General features: G+C 37.8%; 2 protein-coding genes across 2 annotated transcripts; one reads left to right on the forward strand and one right to left on the reverse strand.

Moving 5' to 3' along the window:
* Positions 1-1,175: 1,175 nt before the first annotated feature.
* Positions 1,176-14,093, reverse strand: CPSF2 (cleavage and polyadenylation specific factor 2). Its single transcript, XM_068192587.1, has 15 exons — positions 14,039-14,093; positions 13,307-13,495; positions 11,682-11,841; positions 11,492-11,597; positions 9,880-10,009; positions 9,440-9,555; positions 8,688-8,875; positions 7,967-8,257; positions 6,770-6,870; positions 6,242-6,442; positions 5,482-5,634; positions 4,703-4,928; positions 2,720-3,019; positions 1,800-1,934; positions 1,176-1,654 (listed from the first exon to the last, which is right to left on the reverse strand). Exons 2-15 carry the CDS (start codon positions 13,453-13,455, stop codon positions 1,562-1,564), a joined length of 2,349 nt encoding a protein of 782 aa, XP_068048688.1. The 5' UTR covers positions 13,456-13,495; positions 14,039-14,093; the 3' UTR covers positions 1,176-1,561.
* Positions 14,094-14,137: 44 nt separating this feature from the next.
* On the forward strand, positions 14,138-17,021 carry NDUFB1 (NADH:ubiquinone oxidoreductase subunit B1). The gene is made up of 3 exons (XM_068192588.1): positions 14,138-14,258; positions 15,482-15,626; positions 16,703-17,021. The coding sequence occupies exons 2-3, from the start codon at positions 15,487-15,489 to the stop codon at positions 16,737-16,739; spliced, it is 177 nt and encodes a 58-aa protein (XP_068048689.1). The 5' UTR covers positions 14,138-14,258; positions 15,482-15,486; the 3' UTR covers positions 16,740-17,021.
* Positions 17,022-17,023: the final 2 nt, after the last annotated feature.

Below are 17,023 nucleotides of genomic sequence, written 5' to 3' on the forward strand. Positions count from 1 at the left end.
CATAGTATTGCTACAAAACCAGAGCATTTCTATGAAGCTCTGATTATCAATATAAGGGAAATGCAGATTTTTCTACAGTGTTAAGAAAAAAAACCCACAAAACTGAGCTATCTTGTTATCCCTAGATTTTGTGTAAGAAAATACATTCTCACTCAGTATTATATTTTCAAGTTTTTTACATTTCTAGTATATAGTTCTATCAAATGTTCAATACAGTCTTCACTTTTAAGCTACTATTTTAAACAGAATAGTCTGTAGAACAGATAGAAAATTTTTGTTGAGAATGAACGGCAAAGTAAATTATCTTTCCATTGATAGCCCACAGGGCTATTTTTTGCCACTTCTTCAAAAGGTTTTATTTAAGCATACACACAAAAAGCATATATTACATTGTTTTATGTAAAAAGCAAACAACTCTCCACTGCCAAAGCTGGTGTTTCACACATGGATAGGGAAGAAAGGATTAAATAAACTCAAGAGGCCATTTGTTTTCATAAGTTAATTTCTGAGAAATTAATGAACTCAAAACTGTGTTTATCCTTACCTAAACGGTAAGGTAAATTCCTAGCATCAGCAGCTACAATAATTCTTACTGTCATCTAGAACAGAACATAGCAGAAAATCATTAAATACATTATGTGAACTCAGATTTCAAGAAAAAAGATTTTCCTGAACTTGGCTCATGGCACTCTGAACAAACAGCAGTGCATGGATAAAGGCTTTAGACTTGGAGAAGTATTAAAATCAGAACTTAGAAAAGGTTTTATAACTGGCATAATTTTGGAAGAGCTAGGAGTTACAAATTCTGTAAGTTTGCACAGAAGTTAATCTGAAGCATAATTACTGCATTTTAAACTGCCTGAAAATATAATCCAATCTTCTTAGAGTAATTGCCCAAGTAAATTTTTTATCCTGCAGATTAGAACATGGAATGCTTGTTTCAGAACAAATCAGTAAAATGGAACAGATACAGTGTTAAGATGCAGCCAGATTAACACTGGGGAAACTTTTGGCAGTCTGGCTTTAAGTGGGCTGTTAATAATGTACTTCAACTAACCTCAATTTAAAAACAAAACAGGGAGATATTTAAGACTGTTCCCCAAATCAAACTCACTATAAAAACCCCCAAGCAACTGAAACCAAAAGCAACCACACAGAAACCAAAACGAACAAAACCAAAGAAACCATAGTTCTTTATCCAATCTTATTTTAGAACAAAAGAATGACTTTTACATGTTTTGTACTCTTTGACAGGAAATCTGTGAAACCAAAACATGCCCTGACAAATTGAACCTTTCCTGAGGAGCGTTCATAGTCACAAACTCATTTATAATGTGTTATGTGGGAGATGCCAAGTTGTAACAGTTTAACAGTCATCTACATGGAATGTACCAACAGATTTATGAATAACAGTAGCAGTTACTCACATGTTCATGGCAGCTAACTGTTCTTTATGAATTAGGTTTCCCTGTATAAATTAGAAAACTACAAAAAGTCAGAACTGGGAGAAACCTCCATTGTTTGTAAAAGTTCAAGTGAAAACACCTTTGCAACACTTTTCTTAGACAATAGCATATTGCTCATATAAAAGGTCTCTTATCCTATAGAAGTCCTGGCAGAGGCAGCCTTCCAATCCAATACGCCCTGTTTCAGTCTGAAACAAAAGATATGTTTCAATTTATTATCTTTACATGAATGAGAAACTTCATTTATTATTAAAATAAGATTTTATTTATTACTAAAATAATATATATTATTTTATAATATTTGCCAAAGATATTAAAACACAGAACACCTACCCTGCGGACAGCCACCAGGTTGTTGCACACAAGCACTCCTCCAACAAATTCAGCTTGTATACCTTCCCGCAAGAGAACCTGCTTGAAGTCAGACAGTCTTGGCTCATTCATAAACACAGACTGATGCCCAAGAACCTTCAAAACAACATACACAATTTTACTGCTTCTATTTAACGCCTTCCATTTTTCCAAAGAGCTCATTATTGCGTTGGCAGCAGTGTGCCCAAGACTACAGGACTCTAAATTGGTTCTATTTCTGTTCACCTGCAGCAATACATCTTCAGGACAGAAGAGCCTTAGAAGTTACCCAACACAAAAAGCAAAAGGTTTTTCTTTGTTCACATATTGAAGACAAATAGAAAGCTACAATGAAGATCCCTCTTCCAAGCCATGCTATGCCAGGGACCAAGCTGCAGTGAGCTGTACTGCTGATCAGTACAGGGTGCTATGATGGTTGCCATTAATCTGAACAGACTTTAGAGCTGTCTCCACAATTATCTAGCTCCCAGAACAGACTACATTTAGGACTGTGAAACAGAGAATCTTAAAAACCATCTCTAGGATTAAAAGGTACTGGAATAATTCAACAGAAAGATACAATAGTATCTCCTAAAATGCAAAGTATTTTAAGAGCTATGGTAAATTTATAGCAAAGATAAACTTAATGAATTCTCAAATCACTACTATAGAAACAGATGTATGAATGTCAAAGGAGGCAAAAGATCATCCTCACTGAAAAGCATAAAAGCTGAACAAAGAACAGCAGCAGGTTTAACAAAAAGAAACGCAAACATGAAAACCCAGTTTCAGTAGGCTTTCATTTGAGTTAAGATCACAATATCAACCTCTAAGCACTAGAAAAAGACAAACGAATACAGAGGTCTTCATAAAAGAAATCCAGACCAGCATCATTTCTGTACCTCATGAGGTGGCAGAGGTTCTAAAGTAGGAATGATCTCGCTCTCCTCACACATTTCCTTGTCATCGTCGCCAAAGAGGCTTTTCATGGCCTTCTGTTGTGCAATCACACTCGAGTCTGAAGAAGGCACATCCACTTGCATCTCTAAGTCTTCATCTTCCCTCAACTCTCCCTCTTCCAAAATAACTCCAGTATCCACTTTGGAAACCCTCATGTCCAGAACACCATCTATCCAAGCCAACTCAGCATCCTTGGCTTTACAGAACTGAAGAGAGCTGACAAGAGAATCCTTCAACCTGACCTGGGTTGCACAAAAAATAACAGTAGTATTAGTTTCATGGAAAATACAGAGGTCTTACTTCAAGTTTTAAAGATTAGTAAGTTTCTCTTCACCATCTTTCCAATTGGTTTGATTCATGAACTCTTCTGGAGAGAAAGGATGGAACTGGTATCACCAAGGCAAGATACTTTAAAATTTAATATATGTAACACTTGTATGACAACTTAAAAAGCAGCAGAGATCAACACCTTTCTCATCTTGGCTAAAATTAAAAAAGAACCTATAGAACTGCAAACTTGACTTAAATTTACAGCCAGAGCAATAATTTCTTTTTAAAAACCAGAAATCTTTTTTGCAGCCAAGTTGTTCCTCAGTTGGTCTTAGCAAATTCAGAGGAAGTTCCTATAGATTCATTTAGGTTACTGATGAATAGTTAAAAATTTCAACGCTCCAAAAAAATATAATTACTATTTTATTGTAAGAAAGGCTGTTGTAGTATTAGACTTTTAAGTGCCCTTACCCTGATTCCTCTGGTGGACTCTGGGACTTTAATCCTTTAAATTAAGCTCTACTCTTAGAGATTGTTATCCACATTAGAAGGTCCATGATTCCCATAGTGCAATCAAGGCTCCAACCATGTGAAAGAACCACCGGCTACCCACCCCTGTGCAGCACAGCCCACTCAAATGACACTGTGACACTGACATTTCACTCACATCTATTATTTTCAAATTCAACATTGCCACTGCAATTCTCCTGGGTCATTTCTTACACACCAGCAACTCTCATAGCCTTAAAAAACAAACAAAAAAATCCCAACAACCAACAAACCACATGCAGAATACACGCTGTTTTAAGGCTGCCATAACTAGATGATTTTTAATAACTGGAATTTTCTACTTTCTAGAGGAGAACAGATTTTTCTCTGGAAAGAAACAGAAGTACCTCTTTCAACAATTCTACCAATGTTTTTCTATTAACTTCAAAAGAACAAAGGAATAAAGGACTACTGCAAAAAGTGTTAGTGAGAGACTTCCCTCTAAACAACTTCGAAAATTAAATTGGGAGCACACACAATTTTCACATAATTCACATAAGCTATGCCAGCTTTCTTATTTAGAACTTAATATATTGCATTTAATTTTCATGGCTAACACACAGCAATACATTATCATAACGTTACTTACCAAGAATCATCACATTAAGTTTTGGGGGGGTATGGGTATCCTATTTGATTTTATCATTAGCTTGCTCCTAATTTTACATGTTCACTCTTAGGTACTATTTAAGTTTGAAGCATTTTTTAATCCTAGCTCTTTAAGGCTCCATTTGAGATTCCAAAGAGAATGCTGAATTGCAGCTAGTATACAATGGTATTCTAAATATAGGCATTATAAATGTGAAAATACTTCAATAAAGCAAACTGATGCCCCCGTGGACACAAATGTTGCATTTTGCACTTCAGGTAAAAATACACTGATATCACATTCAAGCTTTCAAATACTTATGAATAATAAGCCTCAGGAGAATGCTTATCTAAAAGACAGAAAAACACAACTAATGCCTTGATCACACAAAATTAACTGAACTTGCAGGTGGTACCACCTCTCCTCTCCCAAAGAACAGAGGGCAAATTACATTCTGCTCCCACAGCTCTACTACAGACCACAGAAGTTACACAACTAAAAAATTCCAGTACCTTACCTGGTAAATGTGAGTTTCACTTGTAGCATCTACAGTTTCATGAAGTTTGGGCATGTAAACTTTAATATCTTTTCCACCAAAAGCTCTGCAACATTCTGCAAGGTCCTGACTGGCCTCAGGTGGTCCATGGACAATCACCAGTTGTCTTGGTTTCATTTGGTTAATAATTTTTTTAATGGAGTCCCCATCTGAACGTCCTTCATAGTCAATGTATGTAACTCTGGCTCTAGTTTGAATTAAAAACCCGAGAATAATATGTTTCGGTTTAAAAGATTAAACTTTTGAGTGCTCCAAAATACTTTGTTAAGATATTTTTAAATTATTGTACATCAACAAAAGCTGTCAGGACAAGGTATATTATGGAACTGTAAAATACAATTGTCAAATATTAGCATGTGTGTATTTAACACTGTACATTCACAAAATTCACTTACATAGTTATAAAAAAATAAGTCATCCATGAAATAAGCATATTTGAATATGTTATCCTTTTAACAAAACATACTTAAGTATCTATGCTAACATACTATTGTAACATTTCTTCTATCTATTCCAGCTGTCTCCATAAGACAGGAAACAAACCAAATTTTTTAAGAGTGGGGAACCATAAGACTGTTCTGTGCTCCCAGAAAGACTAGTAAAATACAACTTAGCTTGGGGAGAAAAAGTAAACTAAAATCAAGTTCTTTCCCACTTTCTTAAATTCAAGCTAGCCTTTTACCCAATTTGCACTGTACCCATGCCACTCTTCTAGCAGAATTGAGAACAAAGTCACTCACTTAATTTCCATGGATTCTGTTGCAGAAATACATTTGGTAGGAACATCTGATAAATCCTGGTCCATAGGCTCCTCTCCATTTGTCAAACCAGACTCTAATTTGCTTTTTTCTTCTTCTGTTGCTTGAAGTTCTGGAACTAGAAAATCCTCAGGTCTAAAGAATGAAAGGCATTTTGCTTTTTAGAGTAAAATCAAAGCACTACCTAATATAAAAACAAACAGTGCTGATTATTACTACTAGATTTTTTTTGTAACTGATATAGCCAGCAATTTTACTACACCTGCCAAACATTTCCACATTTGAACAGAGCTGACTTGGAAAATATGACCTTCCTATCTTAAAAAAGAACTTGAATAAGTTAGGAAACACTAGCAAATTGAGGATTTCTATCAAGTATTCCTTATGCAAAGCTGACAAATATCACTGAATTTTCTTAGGATGAATAGTGTTTTCTCACCTCACAAATTTAACAATAAAGTGAAATTTAAAGCACACAAAAGTCAGGTTAAAAGAATTTAAAATCTTCTATCTCAAAAGATTAAAAAAAAAAAAAGCCTGGAGTGAAAATACATCCTAAGAGGTGTGAACACAGGTCAAGGATCAGCATTCTGCAGCTTCAATCCTTATCATAAGCTTTCTCTAAGACTTAGTTTGAAAAGCATATAGCAATGCTGCAAAAGAGACAAAATGTTGAATTCAATTACTTCTAGTGTTTGATTATTTCATTGCCACTATGTTAGTATACATTACCACCACATACTTGATAATTTCACCATATTCATCCCATTTAATTCTTTCTTCAGGAGCTGGAAACATTGGATAAGATTTTTTTGCCTGTTTGAAGAAGCTTCCTTTCCGGCTACCTTCACCTTTCATCATCAAATCATGTTTGGTCTTATGTAAAGTCGGCTGATCAATATCCTCTTCAGCATCACTCTCATCACTGGAATCAATATCTGCCCTGAAATGACATTCCAAAAATACCTAGCACTTTTTTTTTCTTCAGGTTTTATATTACATAAACACACTGAGTAGAAAATAACAGTTGACTAACCAAGGCCAAGGGCAGTTTATGTATCTGAGAAAGAGCTCACAGTCAAATGGCAGATGAAACTGGGCCTATCAGAACAAGAGATCAAAGACAACCACTCCTGATTCCTCAGGACCCTCAGACAAAGCTACCGAAAATCTCATTTTTTCATATAGGCCTGAAAAGAGTTGAAGAAGCAGAATAATCACACAGAAATCTTAACTGTGATCATAACAGCAGAATGAGCAACATACTTACTCTTTAGACTGCTCTAACTTCTTAGCTGCCTCTTTCTTTAGTTTTTCCTTTTCTAGGTATTCTTCAAGTTCTTTTCCTTCCAACTTGACACGTTTTCTCAACTGCAGATGGAATTAAAATGAGTTATTGTGAGTAGCTGACACAACTTTAATACTTCTCCTATACACTGCTGACAAGAATATTTGGTTCTTAGGCACCAAGGGCAAGTACAAATTGTATGTCCCATACAAGACAAGCCTATGGCAAAAATATGGTAACTTGACATGGTAACATCATGATAGTATCAATTTGTACAGTCTGCTTTAAATTAAAGCATTTCTAAAAATATTAAAATCAATTAAGCTTTCCAAAAATTTCTGAAAATGTCTTCAGGAAATATCTCGACAATAAGCGAAGGCAAATACTCTTAGATGACCAGTGTTTTTTCAATTTTTCTATCATTAACAACAAACCAGAAGAAGCTAGCAAAGTCATACTAGGTGGCAAAACAATGGCAGATTTTGTTTCTTGTTTCCTGAGTACAACTCACTTTGAATAAACTGAATTCTAGTAATAATCTAATACTATAATTCCATTATTTCAATCCAATCTAAAACCAAAATAAAGCTGCATCGTCAGTATTGAAATTATCACTGCAATCACAGAGGACTTCCATAAATTAACAATGTGCACCAGAAAGAAGTAGACACAGGTGTACAGATTATTAAAAACAATTTGAAAGCATGAACAGCAATTAATTATCTCCTAATATCCAGAATTTGCTCATCCTTCTAATCCTGTTGGGATATATTATACTAATTTGACTTGATTCTCCTCTCACCCAAACTGGGAGAATTTTCCAGCAAGACCAACCCATCATATGTGGTGATCTGTACGTCAACTGCAAGCAGACTTTTTTCTATTGTAATGCAAACACAAAGGAACGAGTTGTCTAAAAATAAATATTTAAAAGGAACTTCATGCTCAGCTCTATTAATTTTGCCATGCCATGAAAAAGCATTTTGCAGTTCTCAGTAGGAAACTTATTTTTATGTAAATTTATCCACAATCTGATGAATATGCAACATACAGATTTCAGGTTTCTCTCCACCAGTAGAAGCACTTCCAGAAGATCAAAAAGGAAACTCTGCTCAGTTTTGCCCAGACGACCCCAGATGGCCCACAATAAAAACCTGGAGCTACAGAGACAACGCTTACCTCAATATCTATAACTTTTTCAGATGGATTATCAATCAGGAATCGTGCTAATGTTCCAGGTGTAGTGCGGTAAGTTAAAATTATGGAGTTTTTGGAATCCTGGCACCATTGAATGAAAAGATCTCTCGAAAACCCACACTCCAAGTCAGGCTGACTGGCAAGAACAACTTTTGGACTTGGCACTCGAGCCAGATCAGACAGACTGTGACATAAGGAGAGATGGCGGAACTGAAAAGGGTTGTTTCTCTTGTCTTCAAAGCACCTCATCAATTTGTCACTCATCCATTCAACCTAAAATACGTATTAGAAAATGTTATCTATACAAATACAAGTTTTTCAACAGTACAAGCTTCATATGAAGTACAGGATGCTTACTTGCACTTCATATGAAGTGCAGGATGATTACTTCAGTATTTCACAGCAGATGTAGAAATAATGTTGAGCATAAGCAACACTGAAACGAGTACTTTAAGCTCTCTTTTTTAACAACTATAAACTATGATAACAAGTCTTATCGTAAAGACAGAAATCAGTATCAAGAAACATGCCCACTGTCACAACTGGACATTGTCTTACTTGATCAAAAGAGCTGAGACACAAACATGCAGTAAAGAATAAGGACATTTTCCCAGTATTCTGCCATTTTTTACCATTAAAAAGAAAAGCTTTTGCATAAATGTTCTTTTACTCTTCATAATTGGATTTTAAAATTAAAACAAACCTGTGATTTAGAGAACTCCACTACATTGTAGCTGACATTATTCAAAAGTGCAAGAGAGTAGACTCCTAATCCTGCATCTTTTGTTCTCCAGATCTGATCAAGAAGCTGAGCAAGTTCCAGAACTCTGCCTGCTGTATCCACGGCTATTAATACATTTCCATCACCTCGTAATGTCTCCAAAACATTAGCTAAGAAGAATTAAAAACAAAACAAAAACCTACTTATAATTGGAACCAAAGTTAGAAGGTTTGTAGTGTGGCTTGGATTTTTTTTTTGTTATATCACAGTAGTAATCATATTTAAAAGTGTACTGAACACAGAAACAAATGAAACTTCAAAAGAGATCCAAATCCACACTTCCAGCACAATTAAAGGGAGCTGGAGTTTCCTCAGTAGCTCTGAAGATCTCTCTGCCTTGGTATTTCTTTCTTTTGTTTGTTTGTTTTTTTTAAATGAAAAAACAGAAGAAAATGGAGTTTAAAAAAAGAAAGTGGTGAGGAAGGTAATTTAAAAATCCCTGAACAGATTTAAGGATACTGGGTAAAACATACTGTTTTCAAATACAGTTCATTGTTGTTAGGAAAAACATTTAACTCACAGGATCAGTATCATCAGAGAAGAGTAATTCAAAACATGTTACATTTTAATAAAGATTCTTAAGTTTAAATGCTAATGAATTTCTCATACAAAAATAATTTATAGTGGCTAATAAATCACATTACTGATATTTTTGAAGCCCAAACAATACATACTCAGCAGCTGTTCATCCCTTTGCTTCCTCCTGGGTTGTATATAAGTAGCATTAAATGAATCTGTAATAAGCAATGAAGGCCTGCTCAACATTTCCAAGGAACATCCATTCAGATGGCTGTGGAAAAAAGGAAAAATCTCACTTTTTTGCATTTCTATTTTACAAGATAAAATAAGACAGCTAGATTCCAGATATTTGCATGTACAGAAACCAAATTACTCAGCTGCTGAGTGCTTCCTGCTTCAAATTTACAAATAAATAAAAACAAATGAAATAAAGAAACCCAGAGCTAATGCTTGCTTCAAAACGTGATTAATCTGGATGCAAATGAAATTAGTGGTCTTATTAGAACTGGAAATGCACTTCCACACCTCCTTACCACCCACTAGATGATACACACCTAACACAGCTAAGAACAATACATTACTATGTTGAACTTACATCTCCCTCTTGTGGTTGAAATCAACGGCATAAACAATTTCTTCCTCCCCATCCTTGACAATCTTCCAAATTGTGCCTCCTATCATGTGACCAGCTGGCAATGGTGTGATTGACAAACCATGTCCTTTGCCTACAAAGGTTTTCAGTATTTTAGGTAGATTACACATATTAAAATCCATTACTCTGAACATGACATTGTAATTTTAAACAACTGAATACCCAAAATACTACTGAGAAAAAAAATCAAACTAAGTATGAAAAAGCAGTAATATCTGTCCTTCCTGTTTAAGCAGTAACATCAAAATATTTTGCAATTCACTGTTATATTTCCTCCAGAATAAAGAAATTAAAGATCACTTCTTCCCTCCACTTCCCACTGATACTCAGAGGCACTGCAGAGCTGCTGTAACTATGGACATAAACAACAGTAAATTATATAAAAAACATATCACAAGAAAGCAAGCACAATGATGAAAGCCAGGATCCTCTCTGGGGCAACACTAAATGTTTACTGTATCAATCACTTTTGAGGTACTTAGGAAAACTTACATAAATTACACAATCTGTAAGCTTTCCAGAATGACAAACACTCAAGTCAAACCATAGCAGAAAAGGAGTTCATGTGCTGCAGTCAGGGATGACAGAATTTTCAGCACCTGATGCATTTTTCAAATGCACTGCTGCTCCCTGTCATTGATACCAGCCTGCATGTTTGTCAGATTAAAATGAGACCACCCACAACCATTACTCACTGACTCTGCTGCATTAAATGCACAGTAATAATAATTAAACATATATTATCTTCTTAAAAGCCTCCATCGAGTCTTTTCAAATCACCTCCATTAAATATAAAATAAGTTAGTTGTTTTAAAAAAGTTATATGCTAAAATTACTCTTTAAATGTAAAAAAATTCAAGGTAGACATAGCCTTGCTACAACTATTTCAAAAAGGGGCCAACAGTCTTTCAAGGACAACATTCTCTTCCTATTTTCCAAATAAGAAGTCAAGTCTTTTGGCAGCACTATTCATGAACCTGTAAAATACTGCACTTCAGAGACAAACTGCTGGTGGTCAGCCTGTACACGTCTCTGTTCAAGAAGAAGAGTTTTTGTTTTATTCTGATCTTCACATTCAACACTAGTGGAAAGCTGCTGATTGTCACAGGTCCCAGCAATACGCTACACTGAGTATGATCTGAGTCACAGAAGATCTCCCCATTAAATCATTCACATGCTGTAACTTCATCTCTGTAACCTGCTCTAGAAAGCTTTCCCTTGTGTTACTGGTTATGGTGAGTTCTGAGGTATCTGCCCCTCGAAGTAAGTAAATACTTTCAACAGACACCAGTAAATTTCAAGACAAGTTACAAAAACACAAAAGAGAAACACACATCTAAACATTCTTTGCCATTACCTCTCTGCATTAAGTAAAAATTCTATCCATTTCTAGATACAACTGCAATTGATGCAGACTGACATGAGGCTAATGAATTCAGCATGGCAAAACACAGTATTTCAGAACTCAGTCCCTTTAAAAAAGTTACTTTAACTCTTAACTGCTCAGTTGCCTTTCACTAAAAGTATTTTCTTGATGTTTTGGTGACAACTTTACCTTTTAAGTTCACAATCTGAGAAAACTTCAGCTGTTGTATCTTATCAAAGGCTGCATCTACATCATCCAATGTAAAGAGTGTGAAATCTTCAGTATTATGGCGGGACTAAAACAAACAAAGAGGTACAGAGCATTCAAATACTCCACCATATCAAAGATGTTGTGTATGAAAGTATCAACTTAAACATACCTGGTAGAGATCATACATAAACATCTGTCCCATTTTATATACAGGAATAGTTGCATAAATGGCACAATTCAATCCCATTTTTCCAACTGCATATGGAAGTGCACCAAGGTGTAGAGGGTCAGGGTGGGAAAGAAGAACAGCATCAACCTGGTGTACATGCCTATAAAAAGAGGGCAAACAAAAGCCATTGAAAGGAGCTCTGTATGGTTTTGTATACCTCCTGCTAGGGATATTTTGAGAATACATACACAATCTGAATGCCAAACAATGAAACTTAAACCCTTCAAGATTTGGGACAGTTTGAAAAATCATAATTAAAACTTACAGGTGTTTCCTAATGTTCAAGTACTTCATAACACAAGTGACTTCAGAAAGCATAACTTTAAGATCTGAAGACATAAGTTTCACATCAAACTCCTGATGAGAAAGACCTTAGTACATAAGTGGACACCAGAAAGTAAATTAACTGAGGGACCAAGAATATTATCAGTACAGATGTGCTACAAATTGCTTATACACCCCAAAACAGACTACAACTTTTCTTCCAATGAGAGTGACCAAGCAATAGGACCAAAGACACAACAATCCTTAAATTGATAAAGATCAAATCAAAATATATTTCTTTAAATAGAGAAAATATCAAACATATAATTTAAGAAAAGTAGCACATCAGTTTGGGGGATTTTATTACTCTTAAAAACATTTGGTTTTCCTTGCGAATTGTTGCATAAAATTAGAACTCTGACTAAAACCTTTCTATGTATCATAACTGAAAAACTTGAGGGCATAAAACACATGAAACAAATGAAAATACAAGCTGGACTGACAGTTTTTTGTTCCCTTGCATAGTAAGTGGGGCACACACATTCTTCTCAATGGCTGTTACGATAAAGGGAATTTTATCGCTTCTTAGATAAGACACTTAAAAAAATTTATAAATTATCCTCAGTACCTAACAATCCTCACTTTTCAAACACTGCAAGTGTGTCAATGCTACAAAACCAGTATCAAAAAGCTCAGTTTCTTTCTCAAATCTCCATGTTTCAGTCCTAACTTGGCAATCAGCACAGCTCCTTGCAGTACATCTGAAGAAGTTCAGTATTGAAGTCTAGACAGATTTTGGGTTGGAGGGGTTTTTTTCCCTTTGCAGGGCTGGTGTCCTGACAGAAGGTGTTTTCCTGACAGTCTATTCAACTTGAAACAAGAGCCTAGAGTTGAACTGCTTTGTATTCAGCCTACATGCACGACAGCTTCCTCTCTCATTAAAACTTAGTTAACTATTCTAAATTAGCTGACAGTCAAGGTCAGTCTCCCCTAAACTGTGTCACATTTATGGCAATAAAAAACAAACAAATCATCCAAGCCAAAACAAAAACTGAACAGTTTGAGAATTACAGTCAAGAGACACAACTCACTGGACTGATAAGAAAAAAAATCCCAAGTTTTTGCAGGAAATGTTTCAGCAGTGTGATTCCCTTCATGTAAAATATACACGAAACAAAACCAAAAAAAAAGAACAATTTTGCATTTAGCAACACCATACATTATACCACTGCGTGGAATTTTGAAAACTTTCAAGACAGACCAAGCCCTATTTTAATAGGTGTATGAACTGAACTACTTACTTCCTCAGAGAATCAATAATATCCATAGAAAAGTTTTCATCCCAGCCACAGTCCAAAAGAAAACGAAACTCATCAACTTGCAAAAGATAGCAGAGGGCAGATTCCTCCTGCACCCCCGAGAGCGTAGTCAACTTGATAATCGATGTCATTTTCCTCTCCAAGTGTTTAATCTCCAAAAGAACTAATCTGAATGGGGGACAAAATGTTTCATTGACTGACACAAAGAAAAATTTCATTTACTTAGATCTAGCTCCACATATTCCTGAAAATATGCAGGCTAACGGTGTTAATACTGTTCAGTACAGCTGCTCGATACCAATTAACTCTTAGACATTAACATTCTACACTTGCAGGTCTTATTAGAAAGAGGTGGGGTTAACTTTCTACAATAAACATTAAGAATAATTATGAAAAGGATCCCTAGGAGCAGCGCAGTTAACAGCAGCTCCACAGAGCTGGATGGGGGCACCCAGCGATGGCACATCCAGGGCCGCGGCCCCGCAAAGCCAGGGCCTGCCCGAGCAGGGGCGCAGCGCGGGGAGCGCCGGGGGCTCCGCGCGGGGGCTCCGCGGCTCCAGCGCCGCACCGGGCCCCGGCGCTCGGGCCTGGCGCCCGGGCCTGGCCTCTCGCCGGGCGGGGACGGGGTCACGGGGGCGAGCCCTGAGCCCACTCCAGTCCGAGACGAGGAGAACGAGGGGAAGAGGAGGATGGCGTGAAAGAGCCGGTACCTGCCGCCCTCAACCTCCCCCAGCCCGCGCCGCGCTCGCCGCCATCTTGCGGGGGGCGGGAGGAGGGGCGGCGGGCGGAAGGGTGGCGGGCGGCACCACCGCGAGCGCGCCGGGGGGAGCGCGCTCCTCCCCCGCCCCTGCGCAGCCCGTGGTCTCGCCCGGCCCGCCCGCTCCCGGTGCCCTTGGCGCGGCCGCTGCGGGTCCCGGTGGTGGCGCGAGCGGCGGTAATGGCGGGGTCGGGAGCGGCGCTGGGGGCGGAACCGCTGCCGGACCTCCCTGGGAGCGCCTCGCCCTGTCCCCTACCCCTTCGGCCGGGACACGGCGGCGGGCGGAAGCGCCCCTCAGCCGTGGGGCTATATGGCGCCGTTGGCCCTGGAGGGCGGTCGGGGTCCCGGGCGGGCCGGAGGCGGCTGAGCCGGGAGGTGGTGGGGCCGTGCCGCCAGTCGGCGGCCGGGCCCGGGGCGGGGGGTTCCGCTGGGGCTGCGTGCGTGGCCGCCCCGCAGCGGCCGCGGCGGGAGCGGTGCGGCCTTCGCTTCGGGACCCGGCCGGGGCTCCGAGCCCGCGGCTGTGTGTGACAGACCTCGCTGGTATCGCGTGTAATTCCCTCGTCTGGAAGGCTTTGGTTGGGGTGGAATGGTTTGCTGGGCCTCTTTAGTCTGGAGAAGTCTGCGAGGGGATCTCATTAGTGCGTGTAAATATCTCAAAAGCGGCTGCCAGACTCTTTTCATTGGTGCCCAGCAACGGGATGAGGAGCAGTGGCCGTAAGCTAAAACACAAGAAGTTCTCCCTCAAGATGAGGAAGAACTTCTACACTTTGAGGGTTACGGAGCACTGGAACAGCTTTCCAAAGAGGTCGTGGAGTCTCCCTCTCTGGAGACATTAAAAAACCGCCTGGATGTGTTCCTGTGTCATCTGCTGCAGGTGATCCTGCCTTGACAGAGAGCTTGGACTGGATGATCTCCAGAGGTCCATTCCAACTGCAATGATTCTGTCATTCTGTGATTTCAGAAATGTTCTTCCTTATTTTAGAAATGTCCTTTCTTATCTGTCAGTTCCCCACTAAATATACAACTTGTCTCAAGTTGTGACTTGACACAGATAATGAAGTGTCCTTCTACAGAAGTTTAGGTTATGAAAGTGTTTCTAATGTTTTACACAACAGCAAACTTCTGTAGAGTTGCTTTAATGAGTAAATTAAAGAGATGTTCTATTTCTCTCCTGTTTTAGGATGAAAACCTTTTTCCCTGGGTCAACGGTTAGGATTATTTCTAAGAAACCCAGGTATGGGTTTGAGAGCAGTATGTGTCTCCCAGGAAGTGTTTGATAGCCCTCATGTACATTATGTAATTGTGGAATCCTAATAAGTGAGAGTAACGGTGCCAAGCATGCAATAGTTTCCAAGTGCAGATGTATTAGTACCTCTTACCTGTTACACTTTTCTTTCTAGCAGTCATGGTGAATTTCGCCCAAGCTGTGCGTGAACACTGGGTTCACATCCTTGTTCCCTTAGGATTTGTGATTGGATGCTATTTGGACAGATGGAATGATGAAAGATTGTCTGCCTTCAGAAACAAGAGCTTATTATATAAAAGGTCTGCTTTATGATGCTTCTTATATACATATATTGTAATTTTTCAAAGTGCTTCTCAGTTCTTTTTTAGTTCTAATCAAAACCAAAAAAAGGGAAGAAAGGCCTAAAGGTATCAAGCATTCATGAAGTGGTTTAGGTCAGTAATACCCTCTGAAAATGGAATCTTTAGGCGCTATCTTCATGAAAGAAACGATCATTAACTACTGTTAATGACTGTAAAATTCTTGGTCATGAAATTTGGAAACCATTATTTTGACTCTCTATGACTTCAGCAGGAAACACAGTTCTTGAGTCTTAATTTTCTCTCTTAAATTTAAAATGATCACAGCACTTGTCGACCAAATACTTTTTATAAATGTGTGTTACTTCAAAATAATTTCCAAGTTCTTGAAAATTAGCATACATGCTGGTATATCTTCAGTGAATGATGTGATTATATGCACTCATCCGTTTGGGTTTTCTGGCTCTGACTCCTCAGGGAATATTTACATCAGAGAAAAAAGTCATGTTGCATAAACTGATAGTAGGAGTGCTATCAATTTGCTAGTGGATTTGTTTTTCCACCTCTGGCCTCACCTAAATTCATTTTGAGGAAGAAAGCTTTTGACATAATCTGATACATTACTGATACATTAGCGCTTCTCTTAATGTATTTGTTAGTGAAGTTGGGCTGCTATGTCAGTGCCTTGTAAAAATCCCTTCTTCTGTCACACCTCTCTTTCCACTAAAGTAATGAATTATTATATTTAAAAGAAGTAGAATTTTCTCATTTTGGATCCAATTAAAGTCTGTTAACTCCTTAGAAGCCAGCTATTCTGTGCTTCCATTTAAATGAATGGAAATTCAGAGGACTCAATCCATTGAAGCTTTTGAAAGAAAGGAGGAAGTTTATCAGTATGGAAAGATTTTTAACTGACAGAAATTGCAAGGAAAGTTAAATTTTTACATAAATCTCAAATTGAAGGTATTGTTGAATATAAACTAACACAAATAAGTACTTACATTTATTAATAATTATTCTAAAAATAAAGATACTAATTTTAATCTCTTCCCTCTTGGCTTTTTTTTTTGTCACAGGGAGTTGAAGCCTGGTGAAGAAGTAACTTGGAGATAAATGCTGATGATGAAAAGGATGACATTTGTGTTTGATTCATCGTCTTACCTCCCATATTGAAATAACAGGAATATGATTTTTACCCTGAGAGGATACTATAGTAAAGGACATCTGAAATTCATCAGTGCTAGTTTAATATCTGGTGTTGTTTTTTTGAAGTTGATTTAATTACATGACTAATATGTGTTCAGGAATTCCATTAGTCCATAAGCATTGAGAAAATTTTCTTCCCTACTCTGGAAAGGAGAGGAAGAATTATAGAATAAACTATGCAAAAATCAATT

This window comes from Anomalospiza imberbis, chromosome 6 (genome assembly GCF_031753505.1).
Source record: "Anomalospiza imberbis isolate Cuckoo-Finch-1a 21T00152 chromosome 6, ASM3175350v1, whole genome shotgun sequence".
Classification (NCBI taxonomy): domain Eukaryota; kingdom Metazoa; phylum Chordata; class Aves; order Passeriformes; family Viduidae; genus Anomalospiza; species Anomalospiza imberbis.

Bases quoted from the DNA above. Each gene is read 5' to 3' on its own strand.
- CPSF2 (XM_068192587.1), bottom strand. From the start codon at position 13,455: ATGACATCGATTATCAAGTTGACTACGCTCTCGGGGGTGCAGGAGGAA. The intron at 11,598-11,681 runs GTATGTTTAAGT...TGTTTGTTTTAG, and splicing joins TTATGTATGATCTCTACCAG to TCCCGCCATAATACTGAAGA. The intron at 10,010-11,491 runs GTAAAGTTGTCA...AAACCTTTGTAG, and splicing joins TCAGATTGTGAACTTAAAAG to GCAAAGGACATGGTTTGTCA.
- NDUFB1 (XM_068192588.1), top strand. From the start codon at position 15,487: ATGGTGAATTTCGCCCAAGCTGTGCGTGAACACTGGGTTCACATCCTT. The intron at 15,627-16,702 runs GTCTGCTTTATG...TTTTTGTCACAG, and splicing joins AAGAGCTTATTATATAAAAG to GGAGTTGAAGCCTGGTGAAG.